At 42.0% G+C, this 22,286-nt stretch overlaps 2 protein-coding genes across 8 annotated transcripts in view; both read right to left on the bottom strand.

Moving 5' to 3' along the window:
* LOC135244177 (NACHT, LRR and PYD domains-containing protein 12-like) overlaps window positions 1-18,467 on the bottom strand; it is a 77,047-nt gene extending 58,580 nt beyond the window's left edge. For 2 of the 7 annotated variants that reach the window (XM_064316424.1, XM_064316425.1), the window contains exons 1-10: window positions 18,208-18,466; window positions 16,564-16,626; window positions 15,630-15,764; window positions 15,362-15,472; window positions 15,050-15,160; window positions 14,234-14,303; window positions 12,800-13,130; window positions 10,374-12,243; window positions 9,005-9,178; window positions 7,621-7,794 (exon numbers count right to left, since the gene is read on the bottom strand). In XM_064316424.1, coding sequence (XP_064172494.1) covers window positions 7,621-7,794; window positions 9,005-9,178; window positions 10,374-12,243; window positions 12,800-13,130; window positions 14,234-14,303; window positions 15,050-15,160; window positions 15,362-15,472; window positions 15,630-15,688 — 2,900 coding nt within the window. In that variant the 5' untranslated portion in view covers window positions 15,689-15,764; window positions 16,564-16,626; window positions 18,208-18,466. Of the gene's footprint in view, window positions 1-2,891; window positions 4,867-5,087; window positions 5,135-5,312; window positions 5,475-5,605; window positions 5,754-6,167; window positions 6,342-7,620; window positions 7,795-9,004; window positions 9,179-10,373; window positions 12,244-12,799; window positions 13,131-14,233; window positions 14,304-15,049; window positions 15,161-15,361; window positions 15,473-15,629; window positions 15,765-16,563; window positions 16,627-18,207 lie in introns of those variants that run through there. The other 5 variants (XM_064316429.1, XM_064316427.1, XM_064316430.1 and 2 more) reach the window with 5 other exon arrangements.
* A 2,159-nt stretch (window positions 18,468-20,626) lies between these two features.
* On the bottom strand, window positions 20,627-22,230 carry LOC135244231 (histone H3). The gene has a single exon (XM_064316542.1). It carries the CDS (start codon window positions 21,768-21,770, stop codon window positions 21,360-21,362), a length of 411 nt encoding a protein of 136 aa, XP_064172612.1. The 5' UTR covers window positions 21,771-22,230; the 3' UTR covers window positions 20,627-21,359.
* Window positions 22,231-22,286: the final 56 nt, after the last annotated feature.

The following is a 22,286-nucleotide window of genomic DNA, read 5'->3' as shown; positions in this document are numbered from 1 at the left end:
GGAATCATTGCTGCAATCTTTGGCCTTGTGACCCAATCCTCCACACTTCCAACACTTCATCTGGGTCCACTCCTTTACCTGATGGTCAGGTGCACCACAGACGAAGCAAGTTTGCCGCTGCCCAGGATAAATCACACGGCCATTGTAAGGGCCTGGAGATATGGAATTAGGTAGTGTGACGGGATGACCATTCGCGTCTTTTTTTACCTGGAGTTTGTATTTCCTAACCCCGTACCAAATTCCAAAACGGTCCACAGGCTTGTAAGGGGCCTGCAGGATATCGCCATGTCTCATTAGAAACAGTTCAATATATCATGGTCCGACACTCGGCTAGTCCAGAATTTTACCACAACATTGATGGTATCTATAGCTACAGAAGAATTGATAGTCCAATTACTCCAAGGGGCTTCATTTGATTTTGCATATGCCGTCTCCATGAAGCGCCTCAGGGCGTCTTCGTGGAAGAAACAAAGTTCAAAATCTTTCCTATTAGGCAACGCAATGAAAGAATAAACATCCTTGACATTAATGCTGCCTGATGCAAAAAGTAACTTTTCCTCGTCCTGATCACAGGAAGGGGGCTCACCTTCTCTGGTATATTTTAACCTCGCCCAGTGCTGAGCGAACCGAGAGGCGTAGGAGGCCATGTTTGTTATTTCCTCAGCCGTAGCTATGGCCGCGGCCTGGGGAGATTTTCCCTTTTTTTTTTTTTAAACACACAAATCCACTCAGTAAACCAAGTTAAGCGCAGCGATAAATTAATGCAGTGATCCGAGTTAACCCCCCGTCTTCCCCCTACCACTCATTTTTCCACTCTTAAGAAAACTGAAGAACCTTCCCTTGCTCCTTCCCTCCAGTCTGCTATTTTGTTATGAAATCTGTGACGTGCAACAACTGAATTTAAAAGGTGTTCTACGACGGAGGACAGACGAGGAACAATCCAAAACTGAACGGCCCTCGCTGCTCCATAGCAACGATTGCTCTGTGCGCAAACATATTCTTTTTAGAAGGTTCATGAATAATTCATAGGAAATTTACGCTAGTTTATCTTGAGTGATGATAAAACACACCAGCAGGTCTTATTAAAAACACTATCACTGGTATGTGCAGCACCTCAAAAGCACAAATACAATACGTGTAGGGTAAAGGAGCTGGGAAAGTTAAATTATTATTCCCCCTCCCACCCTCAATATGCACTCATGAATTATTGATGAACCTTCCAAACTCATCTTGCAAAAAAAAATGGCTTTTCCTTTTGACAACTGCATAATGACGCATGCCCTTCTTGCAAGAAGCTTGCATTTTACACCCCTGGCAGGAGGGCGGAAAATGAAGGAAGGAGGTAACATAAATTGCTCCCTCCCTTTTCATAAATCGGAACTGAACGCTACTTCGTGTGCCTGCCATATTTCCTCCTGTCACAAGTACACTGCAGTGATCATTCTGCATTGTCCCTATCAGCTGCACTCTATTTTCCAGATTCAATGGCACACGGCGCATGAACGCAGCGAATGGGGTGGCGCGGGGCGCACTGGGCGGGGCTCTTAGTATTTTCGGGACCAGAGGCGAGCAGCGCACCTGGAAACAGGGCTGGATTACACTGAATATGTTAGGCTTGTTTGAGATGACTTTCGGCTCGCCTCGAAAACAGGCGAGAGTAGCCGATTGCAGTCGGGGGAGGAGTCAAAAAGTCGGACACTTCTTGGTTGACTAGCCTTCTCACCTCGTCTAGCAATGGCGGATATCGCGTTCGCGTTCTTTGTTGCCGATGAAGTGGATGCAATAGAAGTCCCCCTACATCTGGCAATTTTGGCTAATTATAATTTCGAAAGCATTGATAATGTTTGGCCAGCTAATTATTCTTTGGTTTACTGGGGGGTATACGAGAACAGCTAGAAATACTATAACACTCACTACAAATAGATGTGAATCGAGTCTTCATTCATTTATTATTATTATTATTATTATTATTATTGGATACAGGAGTTTGTGTACCAAGAGCTTCTTCTAATTACTTTCTCATTATATTTTATTCAGGGGTTTTGATACAGTTATTTCGATATAAACTCCATTGCAGAGATGTTTATTAAGACACCATTTATGAGGAATGTGTAAAGCGTTCAACTGTGAATGTCAGTCATCTGATAAAAATAATTTGGTGTCTGTCTGACAGTTCATGAAGTTTATCTTGGAATAATGATGGATAAGACAGAAGTCTCACAACTTCCTTGTTGGTGGTAACATCTTTTCTGAGCCAACAGGCGCTTCGCTCAAACCAGAGCAAGTCGTTTCCCATCATGCATGAAGTTGTGCAGTCGGTGGAGAGCAACTGCGTCGCCTCGCCCTGAAAACTGCGAGCGCCTCGCTTCCGTGAGATTTCCGCAGCTCGTGCAGTCAGATTTCCAAGTCAGACAACATTCTAACCGTCATACAATGCGCTTGGCAAGGCGGTGGTCAAAACTGCGCAGGCCCCAAACAAGCCTATTATCAGCGGTTGTGCTGCTGCTGCTGCTGCATTTGTTAATAGCCAATCAAATTGCACCTTTTCATTCCCTTTAAGAGCCGTGTGCATTGTGCAGGGCGTGCTGCAAATTTCCGTAGTCATCCACGGCACTGGAAGACAAGGATAATGATATACTGAAATGTTTCTCACAAGATGTTCTTTTGCGGGAGGTGCAGAGTTCAGCTGTCACTTTATTTATTTTCTTTTCTTCTTTTTCCCCCCAAAAATTCAGTTATAAAGAATCTTATGAATAAGATAAATTCGTTCTAATTTTTTCTGTCATAATTAAAACATTGCCTAAACCATTTATTATGGGTCAGTTTTAAGTTCCCTTTAAACGTGTAGCTAAATAGCTCAAATGCTCTATAACAAAGAAATAATGACAACAGTATATTTAAGTTTTATTAAACAAAATAAGTGTATTTTAAACAGAACCACAACTGATCCAATCCTGCATACATACTGTTTTTGGCAACAACAAAAAACTAAAATAAAACATGACCTTCCTAATTGGTTGCTGGTTTAAACATCCGTGCACAGTATGCTCTTTAGCAACAACAGCATTTGGTCTGTAAACATTACAGATATGAACTATTTATGCAGTTATTTTTTCCTTGCCTCTGTTATGACTGCCCCGCACAGTTATAACAGCGACAGGTTCAAACACAACAATCATGACACAGATAAGAAACTCAGCCCATCACTGCTTACAGCAATGAAGGGAAGTACACTGTAGTGATCATTCTGCATTCTCCCTATCAGCTGCATTTACCCACAAACATTTTCACATTGAAACCATTGCAACTGTAAAAACTAATAAAATGCAGTCAGCTTGAGGAGTTTGCCACTGGCTTCGTACAAAAATTTGGGTAAAGCTTTTGATACAGGAGACATAATTTATGACTTCAAAAGCATTTTACCCTGCAGTCTTTTGCCAGTAGCACACTGTTAGTTTATTATATTCGTGTTTTAATCATCAAAAGTACCGAAACACAGCTGGAACATTTACAATACCGTTTTATTAAAATGTAAAAAATCATGAAATCATATTCAGTTAGCAAGTGCTTAATCTGAACCTGCTAAAAGATTATACTGTTATGTACAGGGTTTCAGCTATACTGAGGTTAATATCGGGAATAGATTGTAGGTACCATGGCCTACAAAAGACACTGAACTCCAACTCCCATATGTCCAACTCAGAGTGACTCACTTGACCACGCCCCCTACTACAGTTCTCCTGTAACAGTACTGGCTTACTGTAAAATCGAAACGCGCTGCCTTCAATAAAACGGAGGTTGCCGTTGTTTCGCTCTCTCTTTTCTATTTCGCTCTCGTCCATCTCCTTGGACTCGCTACCCTTCTCCCATCTCCCTCTCGTGTGAGTCCACATGCCAGGAAGAGTTTGCAAGGCCTGCAACGGAGTTAGGCCCAAATATCCTTGGCTACTGGCTGCTGGAGGAACGAGGCGCCCGAAGCGCTCCTATGATTAGAGGTGGTCGAAGAACCAGGAGAGCCACACACGACCGATGCATCGGTGCCCCACTATGAGAAGTAGCGGCATGTCCCTTACAATATTAAATTGCAGCTGTATGTTTGTGTGTGAATGCATAGAAGTGTATGTGTGTGTGTGTGTGTGTGTGTGTGTGTGTGTGTGTGTGTGAATGTGTGTATGTGTGGCGATTGTGTATGTGTGTATACATGTGCACGTGTATATATTTGTGTGTAAGCGTGAATATGTGTGTGTCTGTCTGTGTAACTCTACTCCAGTTGGCAGAGGGACACTGAGGAGTCATGCACGTAAAATCCAGCATACAGTGGTGTTTGTTCAGTGAAGTGTGTGTGGAATCTGTGCAAGAGGGTCAGTGTGTCAGAGTCAGAGATACTGTAGAAGGACAGAGTGCCGGCCGGACGGTCCACACACACTCCTACCCTGTACACACACACTCCACTACCAGAAACATCATCATCATACACTCCAGCTCTGCAGAAGGGGGAGGGGACGGCTGGTATGTGTGTTTGTTTTTTATTGTGCCAGACACAGTAACTGCATCCATCACACTCCAGACTCCAGGAGTTTCTATTCCATCCAAACACACAGGCATAAGCCCCTCCATTCCTACTGATTCCTTTATATGCCACTGCTATAGAAACCCTTCCTCCAGACACACTGAACTCAGCCTCCCAGTAACAGCGCTCACACACACTCTCTCTGCACACAACCTGGGGCATGGACTCAAATCTCTCTGGATGATCAGGATATGGCTGCTCCTCTCTCCCCGGTGTGTGTGTCATCTTCCTGTTCCCCTCAGACAGAGATAGCATTTTGTACGCTGTGTTTGGATCCAGTGTGAGCTGACAGCCGTCTGCACACCAGAGACATTAATGAGAAGATTATTATTTTTAATATTCACCTCATTGTGTGTACAAGAAAAAGAGCTGTGACAGTGTCTTGTGTGTTTGTGTACATGTGTGTTTCTGTTTGTGTTTGTGTGTGTGTACGAGAGACTTTTTGTAAATTCGCTCTCTCTCTCTCTCTCACACACACAGCAGAGTGTATATCTATTCTGCGTTGATATAGACTCACATTTCCTGGGTCCTGGTTTGGTCCTGTTCTCTCCTCCATGGTCCACACTGTTGGAACAGCAGAACAGAAAGTGAGTGTGTATAGGTGTGTATGTGTGTGTGTCTGCGTGTGTGCAAGGTGTAGTGTGGAAACTCACTCTACTTACAGCAGGGTGTGGGTTGTGTGTCTTTATGTGTGTGTGTGTGTATGTGTGTTGAGGTGCAGTGTGGAAACTCTTGTACTTACAGCAGTGTGAGTGTGTCCAGCTTAGCAGCAGACAGCGCTCTCACTCCTGAGTCTCCTGGGTGATTGTATCTCAGGTCCAGCTCTCTCAGGTGTGAGGGGTTTGAACACAGAGCCGAAGCCAGAGAATCACAGCCTCTCTGTGTGACTCTACAGCCTGACAGCCTGCAGAGAGAACGACAAACACATCTTACAGCACATTAACATAAACTAACAGGGCTGTGTGTGTCAAACACATAGCAGTGTTACACACCTCCTACAGCTCAATATAAAATAATAGGGCTGTGTGTATCAAAGGTTTGTAACAAACTTTATTTCTGTGATTCTCTGGCTTCAGCTCTGTGTTCAGGTCTCAGGTCCAGTTCGCTCAGGTGTGAGGGGTTTGAACACAGAGCTGAAGCCAGAGAATCACAGCCTGTCTGTGTGACTCCACAGCCTGACAGTCTGCAGAGAGAAGTACAAACACACCTTACACACATTAAAATAAACTAACAGGGCTGTGTGAGTCAAACACATGGCAGTGTGTTACACACTTTCTTCAGCTGAATATAAAATAAGAGGGCTGGGTGCTTTGGTTGAGACTGTGTGGATATACACAGTTGGTGTATATTAATATTTGTAGGTGAAACAGAGCAGAAATTAAGCTCATACTTTGAAAAGGGCACTTTGAAATCACACAGGGTGCATCGGGATGAGCTGCACCAAATATCTAGAAAATTTGTCACAAAACTGTTTGGATGGAATACTCTGGAAACATACATTCATTTAATTTTGGGATGACCTAACTATTAAAAATTAGTGTTGTATTTAGTCACATTGGAGACCTTTTCGATTGAAGGGGTTTGTGTTTGTACTCACCCCAGTCTCTCCAGTTTACAGTGTGGGTCCTCCAGTCCAGCAGAGAGCGCCCTCACTCCTGAATCCTGCAGCTCGTTGTCTCTGAGCTCCAGATCTCTCAGCTCTGAGTGAGGAGAACGCAGGACTGAGGCCAGAACATCACAGCAGCCCTCAGTGAGATTACACCAGCCCAGTCTGTGAAGAAAACACACACACACACACACACACACACACACACACACACACAAATATTAAGACTCCTTCAAATACAATTGAGAGATCATACAAGAGAAATGATATATGCTCACACCCACACAGAAACAGTGGCTTTTAAAATGACAGGTTTGGTCAGCAAAAAAGGCTGGAAAATGTACACACACTAACTCACCCAAACCCAGACATACGTGCATTCACACAAACAAAAACATGGTGCTCAGACAGACACTCTTCCCCAAACATGTAAACACACAGCCTGCCAACCAATAGAAATTTCATTGTAGTGTATAATCATAATTTATTTATTTTATTTTATTCTAGTTATTATTATTACATACTATGTTGGTCTTACTGTTGCTATATTCTGTGATCTTTTATTATACTTACTGTGTCTTAAATGTTTTTGTAATCTCGGCTACATTGAAAATGAGGGCCTGGCCCTCAATTGTACCTCCGAGAATTAAATAAAGGTTATGATGATGATGATGATGATGATGATGATGATGAATCATAGCCAAGGGGTGTAGGTTGTTTGTCATTAAAAAATGATTCATCTGTCTCAAGTAATATTTCCATAACTGAGCCAAATTCGATAACCATTAGTTATCTCCCCACCATGACTATGATTCCCCGCTCTCCCTAATATCCAGACTATGGCTTGGGATCAGAACCACAGAAGAATGACAGAACTAAACGATGTGGCACTGCATCTAAACAGCAGCTCTTCTGTGACACTCTTCCACCAAGATGTACACACATACCCTGCCAACCAATAGTTGACGTCTGGCTTTTCCAGCAGGAGTAAAAATCTCATTTTACGCAGTCTTTTCAGAAACACCACAACCCTGTAGCACACACAGGTGTGTAATGAAGGAGTAAAATGCCTTCATCACAAGGTCAGTGCGTGAGTGGGGTGAATTATGCATTTTTATGAGAGTTCATAGCAGGTAGTGAATAATGTAGATGGATGAAGACTGCAACGTGTGACAGACCTGAAACATTTCACTATGCAGCTGGTCAATCTTTTACCATGTCAGTCAGACAATCTGTATCCTGTTGTCATCTGTGCCCTGATACTGCAGGCTCCACTGAAACCCTATCCCTACCCACCCCAAGATTCAAGAGGTTTTATCCTCCTTTTCGGTGTTTTGAGTAAGGAGGAAGGGAGGAGACAAATGTGAGTAAAGATTGTGCAAAGAGCCACAATCACTAATCCATTTAGTTAAGGTCACACAGTACTGTACACAACACTGCTCACCCCAGTCTCTGTAGTTTACAGTTTGGACTCATCAGTCCAGCACAGAGCAGCTCCACTCCTGAATGTCCAAGGTTATTGTAGGTGAGGTCCAGATCTCTTAGGGATGAGTTCGGTGACTGGATAGTTGAGGCCAAAATATCACAGGACTTCTCTGTGAGGTCACAGCTATTCAGTCTGCAAAGAAGAGTTCATATTATATTATAGTATAATAATATTAGGTATACATAAAACATGTAATATGTGAACTGTAAAAATGAGTATGTTCAGTGATGAAGTGTGAATTTAAGGACTTTAAGGTTGATGATTCTCTGTTCTACACACTCCAACTGCAACACTTTGGGCCTGAGAATTAGAACCATGCAGCACCCCTGTCCCTGTAGAAGGGGAGGGAGGGGGGTCTGTTGGCAATGCCAGTAGACACTAGAGTTCTGGTCAGGTGAGATTCTATAAGGTAAAATGTAAAAGAGTGTGGACTGTGGGAGGCATTCTCGAGATGGCACTGAAGGGAAGCTCAAGCTGTTCACTTAATTATCCTGGTACCATAGTCATTTGATATGAGCATTGTGGGTATGTATCACAATTGAATTATGTGCACATTTTCTTTATTTTACCATCTGTTCAGTTGTGCATCTGTTCTTTTCTTTTTGTATGGTGTCCAAAATCTTGCCAGCAGCAGTCCATCCCTAGTTATTGGTGACACTCATATTGACCCATGTGATAAAGTTCCCTTTCTCTTACAGAGCACCCAAAGTACATGGCTCACTTATACACAGACTGGGGTGTGGATCTCTACAAGAACCAATCACGGCATTGGGCTCATAAATAAAGTTCTGGGGTGACACCCATTCTGGGTTACTCACTGGGCATATTGTTAGTTTCACTTGTAGGGTGTGAAGCTCCATTAGAGTCAGTGTTCAGATGGATCTGAATGTTTTAAAAAAAATAAAATAATACAGAGGTCATGGCCCAGGATATTTAGATAATCTCACTACCCACACAGGGTGCACCTTAATTACGTTGATCCCAGGAACAGTTCTTAGTTTTGGTACCCAGATCAGCAGATTTTACAGGTTAAGTTCCTTCTTCATGGCACCTAGGACTGAAGGTCACCATGTCAGAGAACAGTTAGATGAACACCAGGAAGCAGTGGATAGTCTCTCTGTCCAGGGTACAGGGTCTTGCTGCTGATAATTTCATGAGTACACCCCAGTCAATGTGCTTATAGGCAAACTTGTATTCACGAATAAGCATTCTGATTACAGGCATTGAAAATTAATGGCGTCAGTAAATTTGTTTTCTTCCCTGCAACAATAACACTCACACAGCCATAATTATTAATTCCATTTAGTTAAGGTCACACAGTACACAATACGGCATGACTCACCCCAGTCTCTGTAGTTTACAGTTTGGACTCATCTGTCCAGCATAGAGCAGCTTCACTCCTGAATCTCCCAGGTTATTGTAGCTGAGGTCCAGATCTCTCAGGGGTGAGTTTAGTGACTGGAGAGCTGAGGCCACAACATCACAGGACTTCTCTGTGAGGCCACAGCTGTTCAGTCTGCAAAGAAGACTTTATCTATTATAGCATAATAATATCAGGTATGCATAGAACCTGTAGCCTCAAGGGGTCTCTCTCAAGGTGTCCCACTGGGCTCAGTCTTAGGCCCTCTTTTGTTTCTCATTTACATGCTTCCCCTCGACTCAATCATTCCTCAGCATGGTTTTCAAACTCATTTCTACGCCAATGACACTCAGATTTACCTCAGTACCAAACCTACTACTCCTCTCTCGCCCTCCACCCTGATAAACTGCTTACAGGACTTTAAACACTGCATGGCATCAAATCACCTCAAACTAAACTCTGACAAGACGTCACCTTACCACCAAACCTCCGTGAATACAGTAGCCTCTCCTCTTACAAAACCAAACTCAAAACATTCCTATTCCACCAGCACTACCATACTCATACCCCCTCATAACAATCATTTCAAATACACTCCCTCTTCTGCCTCTTATCTCTTTAGTGTTTGGTGCTATCTAAGCATTTTACCTGTTTTATGTTTTTGTAAAGCGGCCTTGGGTCTGAGAAAGGAGCTATACAAATGAAACATTTTATTTTTTTAAATAAAATTATTATTATTAGTAGTAATATGTGAGCAGTAACAATGGTTGTATTCAGTGATGAAGAGGAAATTGAGGATTTTAAGGTCTATGATGCTCTGAGGAAGTTGTCTGTGCTACACTCTCCAACTGCAGAACTTTGTACCTGAGAATTAACCATCCTGCTGGACTGAACTTTGACAGATGTTATTCTAACCCAAATAACCCCTTTTCTTATACTGTCAGTTCTCTGAATTGGGTTTAAGGGTCCATCTACTTTTTAGATGATCTTTCCTCTGGGTTCAACTCTTCCATCCCATCCCAGAAGTGCAGAGGCCATCTTTCAGTGTGGACAGTGAGCTTGTTTACAATGCTATGGGATGTTTGGGATTTAACCAGGCAAGTGCGTCTGTTGTTTTGGTGTTACATATGACCAGGAAGAACAAAGTGTCTGTTCTGCTGGTGATACACATAACCAGGTAATGAAACTAGGTATTCCCAAGGCACGTAGGAACTCCTGTTCATGACACCTTTGAGTTTATTTTGTTGGATAGTGATACACTTGCAATTTTACAGCACTTTATTTGGACTAGAGATACAAAGTGGGTATATATGCTGTCAGTCATCTAGAATATTAATGACATAATACTCACACGGCCTTCCCGCAGTTCTTGACTACTGGTAGAAGTCGCTGATGGCCTGCTGCTGATGTGTTGTAGGTCTTCAAGTCAAACTCATCCAGGATCTCCTCGGACATCAGTAACACAAAGGCCAGAGCTGAACATTGGTCTGGTTGCAGCTCTTTATCAGAAAGTTTTCCTGATCTCAGGGAATTCTGGATTTCCTGCACTAGGAAGTTGTCATTCAGTTCATTCAGACAGTGGAACAGATTGATGGTCCTCTCTGCTGAAGATTCCTCTCTGATCTTCATCTTAATGTACTGGATGGTTTTCTCTATGCTCTCTGATCTGCTTCCTGTCTGTGTCTGTGGGCCTCGTACAGACGATCTGCTTCCTGTTTGTGTCTGAGGGTCTGATACAAGTGATCTGCTTCCTGTCTGTCCTGTCAATAGTCCTCCTAAGAGAGTCTGAATGGAGTCCAGAGAGAGCCCAAGAAGAAATCGGAGGAAAAGATCCAGGTGCCCATTCTTACTCTCTAAGGCCTGATCCACTGCACTCCTGTGTAACTCAGACAGCTGCACTCTGTCACTGTGAGGTTTTGATTCTTCTGCTCTGAGTACATTTCTGTTCTCATTTACACATGAATGAAACACAAACAAGGCAGCCAGATACTCCTGAATGCTCAGATGCACAAAGCAGTAGACCTTCTCCTGATCCAACCCATACTCCTCTTTAAAGATTTCAGTGCACACCCCAGAATACACTGAAGCTTCATTGACATCAATGCCACTCTCTCTCAGGTCTTCTTCATAGAAAATCAGATTGCCCTTTTCCAGCTGTAGAAAAGCCAGCTGCCCCAGTTTCAGGATTATTTCTGTATCTGACTCTGACATTTTCTTTGGTTTTGTCTCAGTGGTACCATCATACTTCTGATTCTTCACATTAGACTGAATGAGAAGGAAGTGTGTGTACATTTCAGTCAGAGTTTTGGGCAGATTTCCACTCTCTGCTTTGCCCAACATTGTCTCCAGAACAGTAGCAGAAATCCAGCAGAAGACTGGTATGTGACACATGATGTAGAGACTCCTGGATGACTTTATGTGTGAGATAATTCTGCTGGCCAGGTTCTGGTCTCTGATTCTCTTCCTGAAGTACTCCTCCTTCTGTGGGTCATTGAACCCTCTTATCTCTGTCACTCGTTGGACACACTTAGGAGGGATCCAATTGGCTGCTGCTGGTCGGGAGGTGATCCAGACGAGAGCAGAGGGAAGCAGATTCCCCTTAATGAGGTTGGTCAGCAGCACATCCACTGGTGATGACTTTGTTATATCACAGCAGGTCTCATTGCTTTGGAAATTTAGAGGAAGTCGACATTCATCCAGACCATCAAAGATAAACGCAACTTTGACTTCATCACTTTCAACACTTTTCCCTTGCAGTTGTGGAAAGTAATGCTGCAGAAGTTGCATCAGACTGAATGCTCTTTCCTTCTTGAAATTCAGATCTCGGAAAGGAAGAGTGAAGATGAAATCAACATCCTGATTGGCTTTTCCTTCTGCCCAGTCCAGAACAAACTTCTGCACAGAGACAGTTTTCCCAATGCCAGCGATGCCCTTTGTAAGCACAGTTCTGACGGGTTTCTCTTGTCCAGGTAAAGATTTAAAGATATCATTGCAGAGGATTGTAGTCTCCTGTGTAGTTCGTCTTTTGGATCCTGTCTCTATCTGTCTGATCTCGTGTTCATTATTGACCCCCCCACTTCCCCCCTCTGTGATGTAGAGCTCTGTATAGATCTCATTGAGCAGGGTTGGGTGGCTCTGCTTTGCTAAACCTTCAAATATGCATTCAAACTTCTTCTTCAGTGGAGTTTTCAGTGCCTGCTGGGCTCTTTGTATAGATTCATCTGAAGAAAGGAAATCACACAGCGTTACACACCTCTCAATTATAGTCCATCATAAATATAACAAGTCTCCAAAAAGTACACACTGTTGCATTTGTACTATAAGGACTAAGCAAAAACTTATTAAGACACTGAAAATGGGTTCAATTGTCCTTTAACATTTCATTTCTCAGATTTATGTTGTGGAGGTGTCCTTATGGTCACATGGTAATTTTAAAATTAAAATTTTTTATACCGAGTACTCAGGATACAAACTCAGAGCAGACTGTCTGATGGGCCAGTGGTTTAGTAACCTGCTCTTAAGCACAATATTCCTGGTTTGAATGGTCCTCAGGGATATTAATCTCATGTGCACTTGCCTGCCCCCGCAGTTGCTGCATTTTGATTTGAATGGTGTTGTGTATGTCGTGCATTACATTTTCTATAAGTAAGATTGTTCATGCAAAATACTATGATGAATGGGTGGAAGCTATGAATCAGAACATTGATCACTGTTAGATTTGTTTGCTAACCTCATTTCAGTGTAATGAACACACAATAGCAATGAGATAAAACTTACTGTGCTGCTTCAGTGAGTCTGCGAGATCCTTCTGCTTCATGTTCCTCAGGATGTGGAGTGTGATCTTCAGAGACCTCTCAATGCCACAGGTCTCCAGCATCTTCTCAACTATGTACAGGGCCTCAGGATCCTCCTGTTCCCTCTCAGTGCATTCTGGGTAGTCATCAATTTGATGACCCATGAACAATTCCTTCATCTTCATGAACTTATCTAGTACAGAAGGATCTTCAGACAGAATCTTAGAGCATTCTGGGCAATCCTGACTCAGATGGCTCTGAAACACTTTCAACTTTTCATCCTTCTTCAGCTTCATCAGAGTGCGTAGGAGAGACTGAAATAAACACATGAAGAGGTGTGCTGCATCAGTGTGAAATAAACACACGAAGAGGTGTGCTGTATCAGTGTGAAATAAACACATGAAGAGGTGTGCTGTATCAGTGAGAAATAAACACAAAAAGAGGTACGCTGTATCAGTGAGAAATAAACACAAGAAGAGGTACGCTGTAAAACAATGAAATGGACCACAACCATTGACTTGTGCTGTTTCTGACAGCCAGAAAAAAAACAGATGCGTCCTAACACTAAACATGTAGCAGTCCCAGATGCTCATATTTGAAGTGTAGCTTTTGCTCCTGATTGATGGTTTTGTAGAGATATAAGTTATGATGCATTTCCATACAATAATGGAGTTTCTCTATGTAATACATAGTTTCTCTGTGTAATACATTTAATAAATGCCAACTGAACTGAATGCTTCTTGTTGAAAACTCTGCTGCCGTCTGTGGGACCTGCTAAAGGAATCTGGTCTTTCTGTGAGGCAGGGGAGGTCCAGCAGCACTCCAGAGCTGGATTAGATGTTAAGTTGTGTCTTTTGAGGGGTTTAATGTAGCACATTAGCATTAGTACTAACAAACATTGTACATAGCCAGGAGCTTCACTTGCCGCTACCTCTAAGGACTCTCTTATTCACAGTTAACTAAGGAGAGGGGGACTTGGGCAGGGCTTAACAAAGGGTCAATTTCGCCACAGGTGGACATGTGTACCTAATCTCACATGAACAGCAACAACTTTTCTGATGTGTGCAAACATAAAATCTGGGTATTTTTCAGAAAGAAAAGAGCCCAAGCAATATGGCAGAATTTACAGGTTCTGTGAGCAGCTTTTTTCAGGATGAGGATGTACACATGCAGAAGACATTTGGTGCTTGTAAGTGAAATGGGTTGGCCAAAATATTTTTTTGCAATTTGCAGTTTTTCAGTGTCAGTTGCATAGGTGTCAAAATATTGTTTGAGTTTACATTGAACAGTGGGGAAAACTTAGTAAGAGGCAGAAGAAAGAAAGAATAAAAATAAATAAAAAACAATAATCCTAGCCAAAACAATAGGGGACATAGGCACCTGTTGTGCTTGGCCGACTAAAAAGTAGATCTCACACCTGTTTTGTGGAAGATAATTTCTCTGTACTCTTCTCTTCTAAACAGCTGGACTCCAGTGACCACGGGATCCTGTGCAAAATCATGAGACACAGAATCCATTAACCTCATCCTCTTACTGCAGCTCTAACTCACAGCACATGGAGACAGAGCTTCCAGTTAAACTCATCCTCTTACTACAGCTCTAACTCACAGCACATGGACACTGAGCTTCCAGTTAAACTCATCCTCTTACTGCAGCTCTAACTCACAGCACATGGAGACAGAGCTTCCAGTTAAACTCATCCTCTTACTGCAGCTCTAACTCACAGCACATGGAGACAGAGCTTCCAGTTAAACTCATCTTCTTACTGCAGCTCTAACTCACAGCACATGGAGACAGAGCTTCCAGTTAAACTCATCCTCTTACTGCAGCTCTAACTCACAGCACATGGAGACAGAGCTTCCAGTTAAAATCATCCTCTTACTGCAGCTCTAACTCACAGCACATGGAGACAGAGCTTCCAGTTAAAATCATCCTCTTACTGCAGCTCTAACTCACAGCACATGGAGACAGAGCTTCCAGTTAAACTCATCCTCTTACTGCAGCTCTAACTCACAGCACATGGAGACAGAGCTTCCAGTTAAACTCATCCTCTTACTGCAGCTCTAACTCACAGTACATGGAGACAGAGCTTCCAGTTAAACTCATCCGCTTACTGCAGCTCTGACTCTCAGCACATCTGAATATGACGTAATACACTCAACTACACCTGAAAAGTGTGAGTGACATTGAAGTATGATGAAACAGTAGTGTCAGCATGAACCTGTTTAATTACCTTTTATCACCTGTGACCTCTCCTCTGAAGACAAGAGGAGGATGCATTGAATTATCACTCTTCATAGACATACAGCTGGGTACAGGTGACCCTGCTCTCTCTACCTGGACCCTGTGAACAAAATATGGAGACAGAGCTTCCGGTTAAACTCATCCTCTTACTGCAGCTCTAACTCACATCTCACCTGAATATGGCATGATACACCCCACCTGCATCTGAATGTGTCTTAATACATCCCACCTAGACCTGAAAGGTGCCAGTGACATTGAAGTATGATGAAACAGTAGTGTCAGCATGAACCACTTTAATTACCTTTGATCACCTGTGAACTCTCCACTGAAAACAAGAGGAGGATGCACTGAATGATCACTCTTCAGAGACACACAGCTGGGTACAGGTGACCCTGCTCTTTCTACCTGGATGCTGTGAACAAAACATAAAGACAGAGCTTCCAGTTAAACTCATCCTCTTACTGCAGCTCCAACTCACAGCACATGGAGACAGAGCTTCTAGTTAAGCTCATCCTCTTACTGCAGCTCTAATTGATATCACATTAAATGTCTGATTCATGTATTTATACCTCTTTCTGTTAGAGCTGAGGGTTCCACCTTTGGTCTCTGGCTCCCCGGAGAGACTCATGTTAGAAATAGGGCCCACTGTCTCAGGAGACTGGTTTAATCAGACCAGATTAAACCACAAATGGGTTCTAGCCAACCTGTAAACACACCAAATAAGAACACACTGAACACAACTACCCACAGAAATACACACTATGTGTATATATATATATATATATATATATATATATATATATATACATATATATATATACACACACACACTCACCGGCCACTTCATTAGGTCATTAGGTTTAACTGCAAACTGCACCCGTTAACGCAAATATCTAATCAGCCAATCACGTGGCAGCAACTCAATGCATTTAGGCATGTAGACATGGTCAAGACGATCTGCTGAAGTTCAAACCAATCATCGGAATAGGGAAGAAAGGTGATTTAAGTGACTTTGAAGGTGGCATGGTTCTTACAGAAGTTGGTGGGGTGAAATGGAAAAATAACCAATATTCACCATCGTATCGGACCAGGTAAGAAATTACAGGCATTAAGCAGACGCTCCTATCCAGAGCGACTTACACAACATTTTGACAAAGCATTTTACATCGCATCCATTTACACAGCTGGATACATACCGAAGCAATGCAGGTTAAATAACTTGCTCAAGGGTCCAACGGCAGTGTCCTACCCGGGAATCGAACCTGTTCAAGACCAGTTCCTTACCCATTATACGACACTGCCGCTTCGTTCACACGATCCCCTGCCTATCCCTCAGAAAAGGCCGTCTTTGCTGCTGAATGAGGTGCCATCACCTATGACCCCATTATCCTCATCACATGACTCACGAAACTACCTGTGGTAGATGACACATTTTTTGTCCTTTTTTGGGGGGACCCTTCTGGTCCCCAAACTTTTGATTGCAGGTTGTGCTCAAGACTTTACCTTCTTGATGAGAGGCAGGCCCCATCTCATCTAGATTATTCGGACCTGTGACTTCCAAGCTTCCTTGAAATTAACACTAATGCAGGAACCAATAACTGTAGATGTAATAAGCACAAAGCTGGATCTCTTCCATTGTAAAAGCCTTTAAAAAGTGTCCTGTATTATCTGAAACCATGCTGTCCCACTTCCCCCAACTATGTTACTATGTTAGGGAACATGGAACAAATTAAAAATGAAACTGAAAAAACGAAAAACTAAAAAAAAATTGCATATAAAATGGACAACTTTCTATTCATTGTGTGGCAACAGCTCATCATATTCATGTTTACATCATAATTGGTTTCATTGGATAGTTCATAGCAACTTGATAACCTCAATATCAAAGTAGGCGAACTCCTATGCCACGTTCCTATGTTCAACGTGCCCTGCTGGGTCAGCTTCCTGTTTGATGCTTACCACTATGTCATGTGATTTTGATCATAAGGTTTCTGGTATCGATATTATTCAAGAAATAAACAAACCTTACTTAGTGTCCCGCATTACCTGATGTCCCATGATACCTGAATTCACCCCAGATAGCTATAATTTATACTAATATCCCTGTCATTGCGTTTCATATAAAATTCAAACAAAAACCTTCACTCTGCATGTTTCCAGTTTTTTTTTATTCTGTACCCAGTTCTGTAATCCAGTTCGGTCATAACGAAGGCTAGAATCGCACTGACGTGGTGCAGATGTTCAGTGGCTTTGAAATGACAAGTTTTTCTACTTTTAAATAGGTCTACATGTACAGCTAAATACTCCCACCTCGTGGTACAATAAAGGAAACGACGTCTTAATGCAATTCACTTCAATTACTGCTACTTAGGTAGTTGCTGAATATTATGTAATTGAAACTTGCACAAATTCAATACAGTGGGATTCAACGAGATTGTGCGGTGCGATGCGATGCAAATAGCTAAGACTTGAAATTAAACTAGTTCGGGGTAAACTGAAACTAATTTGAGCTGGATATGAAATATGCAATTGAATTACCTTTAATACATATTTACAATACTCAGCTCGTGAATTAACGACTTTATCATAGCCAGGGTTGTGGAATATGTATTTGAAAAACGACCGGACTGTTTTACTGTCTTAAATTTTACAGTGGAACTACAAAACGGACATCTTTGCCTAATAAATAATTTGAAAAACGGGCATTCGGTCCAAAACCGGACATCCGATAACCCTACGTTTAATAACCACCGATATAAATCTGTATCTATGTGAAGCACTTTGAATTGCCTTTGTGTATGAAGGGTGCTATACAAGTAAACTTGCCTTGCCTTGCCTTATGCAAAGTCAGAACTCACCGGGCCAAATCGTTTTCCTGATATTAAGTCATTAGATGTATTCAATTTACAAATTTCACTGCAAAATCAATGTCTGTTCGACACTGATAAAATGATCGGTCTGTTTTTCTGTTACCGTAACAAGTGTCAAAATACAACCTAGGGGCCTAACCTATATAATTTTAATAGAACCACAAGGCCTGTGACTTCAGTGAAATCCAACGAAATGATCATGATGCAATATCAAAAATACTAAACTAATACTAATTGTAAAGCTTTCTTTAGCATAACTGCGCAACAGGTTACCTACCCCGTTCTCACGTTTACTCCTTTTACTTCCTCTCCCTTCTCGTCCGTCATTAAAATGGCGTTTGAGTTTGAAACAATTCCTGGGCCGGAAACTGAGTGTAGTCTGAAATCTGCTCCTGCAGAGTCTTTCTTGTGGGTTGACGAAACGGAGTGCGAAGTTGTGGAAGGAGGAAATAAGAAAAAGTAAAAAAGGAACTGAACATGAAGATAAGGAAACAAACCAATGGTCTCGGGGAATGAAGGCAGGATCCGGCCCAATGAGGATCCCTAAAAGCCTATCCAATGAGCGTCTGCTGGTATGCTTTAAAATCATGTGTTGGGGCCGTCCTGGGATGTATTTCGAAATCAGACATTGAAGGAATTATAATCATGGGAGTGTCAGTTGAAGAGACTGAGGGATAAAGAGCTTCAAATTAAAAGACTTGGATTGACAAAAGTTGAATATATGTTTTTCAAAAATATGTTTTCACTGTGGGGGAGATCATGAAGCGGGAGGAAAGCAGTGTGAAAGAAGGAAGAGGGAAAGTGAAGTGAAAAGAACACGAGTGCAGAATAAAATAACATGCAGAAGCAACGAAGAGAGTAAGGGCAGAAACAGGAACTGAGAGGAAGGAACAGAATAGAACTGGAACAGAGGGAAAAGTTCAAGGGAGATATGACTAAGAAATCATGCATTTGGATAGAGGAAGGTTTCTGGCATTTATTGCAATGGTGATTAACTGTGCTAGTGAGATAGAAATCAGAGAGGATCAGGATGGTGGTGGATGCAGCAAAAGAGATTTTGGGAATAACGGATGTGAAGGGGGACGAAATACAGGGAATTTTGGCGAAAGGGTTTGGAGGGAGTCAGACGCCAGGGATATAGGCTAGGGAAATAGTGAAGAATTGTGGTTCAGGTATGGGAGGGTGGGGCTGTTGTTTTTTTTGAGAGAACTAAATCAGATGGCACAGTATACAGTAGGTGGCGATAATGCACAAAGTTTAGTTTTACAACCGCCATTAAAATCAGAGAAGAAGAAGAAGAACAATTCCTGTTTTGGACTTTGGGCTTTTTTATGGCTTTTTTTCTGGCTCAAGTAAGCCTTCTTATTTTTCATTGTCCGCATCATTTATTATGATGATGACTTAAGCATTCAATGGTGACAGTGTAGTATAATGGGTAAGGACCTGGTCTTGTAACCTAAAGAGCACAGGTTCAATTCCTGGGGAAGACACTTCCATTGTACTTAACCTGAGTTGCTTCAGTATATATCCAGCTGTGTAAATGGATGCTACGGAAAGGTTGTGTAAGTTGCACTGGATAAGAGTATGCTAAATGCCGGTAATGTAACGTAAATATTCGCCTAATTAAGGTATACATAGGCCTATATCAGGTCACAGTTGTACAATGACAGGGTATGTAGGGTACTGTCGCTCATAAGTAAGAAAGCAGTTATACTGTACGACTCCATCATTAACTGACGGCAATGGCATGGCTTACTTAAGCTAAACGGCACCGAACACTTCCAGCATTTGAACCACTGACTGTCTTTAAATTGGTGATCCAAAGCGTTACAGACATAGCATCTTTGCGCTTGTCGCCCATATGTTATCTTGCGATTATAAGGACCCATGGAGACAGCGTTAGGCAATGTGGCGAGCCTTCCATCTGGACCACGGTGGAGTTTAACTCTACATCTCCTGACACCATGTACCAGATGCCAAAATGGTCTACAGGTTTTCGGTGGGTTGAATAATATCACAGTACCTGTCAAGGTACTGTTCACTATCTTCATCCATCCCACCCTGCCTGTCCAGAACTTTATCACAATGTTTAATGTATCGAGTGGAAGGGACAAATGAACTTCCCAGTTGCTCCATGGTTCTTCTTGTGAGTCTGTAGTGTTGATTAAAAAATATGTAGACTCCTGAGTGCACATTTGTTGTGAAAGCAAAGCTCAAAGCCTCTTTTGTTTTGTAATGCAATGAACAAATAAATGTTCGCAGCACTGATCCAGTTACCGTTGAGAAGCAAATCCTGCCCAAGACTAGTATGTGATGGAGGTTCGCCTTCTCCAGTGAACTTTAGTAGAGCCCAATGAGGAGCAACTTGCCTTGAAGGTACTTGCATACAAGGGGTACATTTCAGATAAAAAGTCCAAAAACATAATATATTTGCTGGACTTAAACTGGGGAAAAATTATTAACTGAACTGCAGCAATGTAGAAACTGTTGAACTTACAATAATGCTGTTTATGACCGTATGCGGATTTTGGGTTTTTAAATAATTGATTATTTATCATTTCACAATCCATTAAAGGAGATCAATACAAAGATAAATTACAATAACATATATTCTTTTGAAAATTACATAACCCTTTATATTATTTATCAATTTCAGTCCATTCCAATCCAGTGCATTTTCTTTTAAGGCCCAGAAGATTTTCCTTCCAAAGGTTGTGTGAGGCAGGGGTGGGGGTGGCTACTGCTCACGTGGTGAACAGACAGGATGAAACAACTAGTTTGGCTTACTGCCAGTTTGTTGTCTTTTTAAATCCATTATTATTTAATTGCTACACATCATTACATCAGTACTAATAAGTTTGATTGACAATCATTTTGCACCTTGTCTTCCATATTTTTTTTAATTTATTACACAAATTACCAACCAAAAAAAATGTGTTTTGTTTCACGTGACACGTTTTCTCTAAACACACCAAACATGATTGATTTTATACATACATCAAGTTTCAGACCAATTTCATACATATCTATTTTGTTCTGTGGTAGTTTATTAATAGATGTTATATTATTCCCTCCTCCACACATTTCAATATTGGACACATCTTGGTGCTTACAAAACAACTTCACTTCACAGTGACACACACTGGCAGTCTGTGAACAGATATAAGCAAAGTTGTATCCCTTAAGTCTTCAGATAAAGCATTAATATGTCACCCCTATTTGGCTGCTCACTGAGGGCAGGGGAGAGAATAAGCCTTCACACTAGCAATCCCATGAGTATTAATCCTTACATACCAGCATATCATGTATATATACACATCTCACATCAGCACACGCTAAAAGAACATGGACAGATTTGCTGTTCTGACAAATTCTTAAGTGGCTCTAAAAAGAGCCTTTGGTGTTCCAATTGTGTTAGGTCAAGCAGTCTTAAGCGCGCTCTCCACGGATACGGCGGGCCAGCTGGATATCCTTGGGCATGATGGTCACTCTCTTGGCATGAATTGCGCACAGATTGGTGTCCTCAAACAGACCAACCAGATACGCCTCGCTCGCTTCCTGCAGAGCCATTACAGCTGAACTTTGGAAGCGAAGATCGGTCTTGAAATCCTGAGCGATCTCCCTCACAAGGCGCTGGAAGGGCAGCTTACGAATCAACAGTTCAGTAGATTTCTGATAGCGACGAATTTCTCGCAGAGCTACAGTACCAGGCCTGTAACGATGAGGCTTCTTCACGCCGCCTGTCGCAGGCGCGCTCTTACGCGCCGCCTTAGTGGCGAGCTGTTTCCTCGGAGCTTTGCCACCGGTGGATTTACGTGCCGTCTGCTTGGTTCTAGCCATTGTGTCTTACTCAATACCTATCTTTCGAAATATAACCCAGGACGCCCTCAACACACGATTTTAAAGCATACCAGCTAGAAGCTCATTGGATAGGCTTTTACGGATCCTCATTGGCCCAGATCCTGCCTTCATTCCCCGAGGCCATTTCTTTGTTTCTTCAGCTTCCTCTGCCGCCAAAAAATTAAACTTTTCTCTTACCGCTTGATTTATTCTAACGTCTCGTTAAACAGTATTGCTAAAGTGAGCGAATAGCACGCATATTTTTAATAAAAATTAATCCTCAACATTTTTTAATAAACACTCCAGTCGTAGCATCAACATTTTTTTTTTTTTTTACTTCCTACTCTCATAACTCAGACCAGCACAATCCACTGTATTGTATCACTCAGACCCAATCACGACACTATTAAATGGCGCTCAGAACTGTGAACTTTTCTAATTTGACATGCGACAGAACGTTTGTACTATTAGATGCTTTGATTACATGTCTAACGAGTGTTCTGAAGTGTCTTCTGA

Source organism: Anguilla rostrata, chromosome 17, assembly GCF_018555375.3.
Source record: "Anguilla rostrata isolate EN2019 chromosome 17, ASM1855537v3, whole genome shotgun sequence".
Lineage (NCBI taxonomy): Eukaryota > Metazoa > Chordata > Actinopteri > Anguilliformes > Anguillidae > Anguilla > Anguilla rostrata.
This window is presented reverse-complemented; position numbering and strand designations above follow the sequence as displayed.

Excerpts from the sequence above, each read along its gene's own strand:
- LOC135244231 (XM_064316542.1), bottom strand. The coding sequence starts at position 21,770 with ATGGCTAGAACCAAGCAGACGGCACGTAAATCCACCGGTGGCAAAGCT.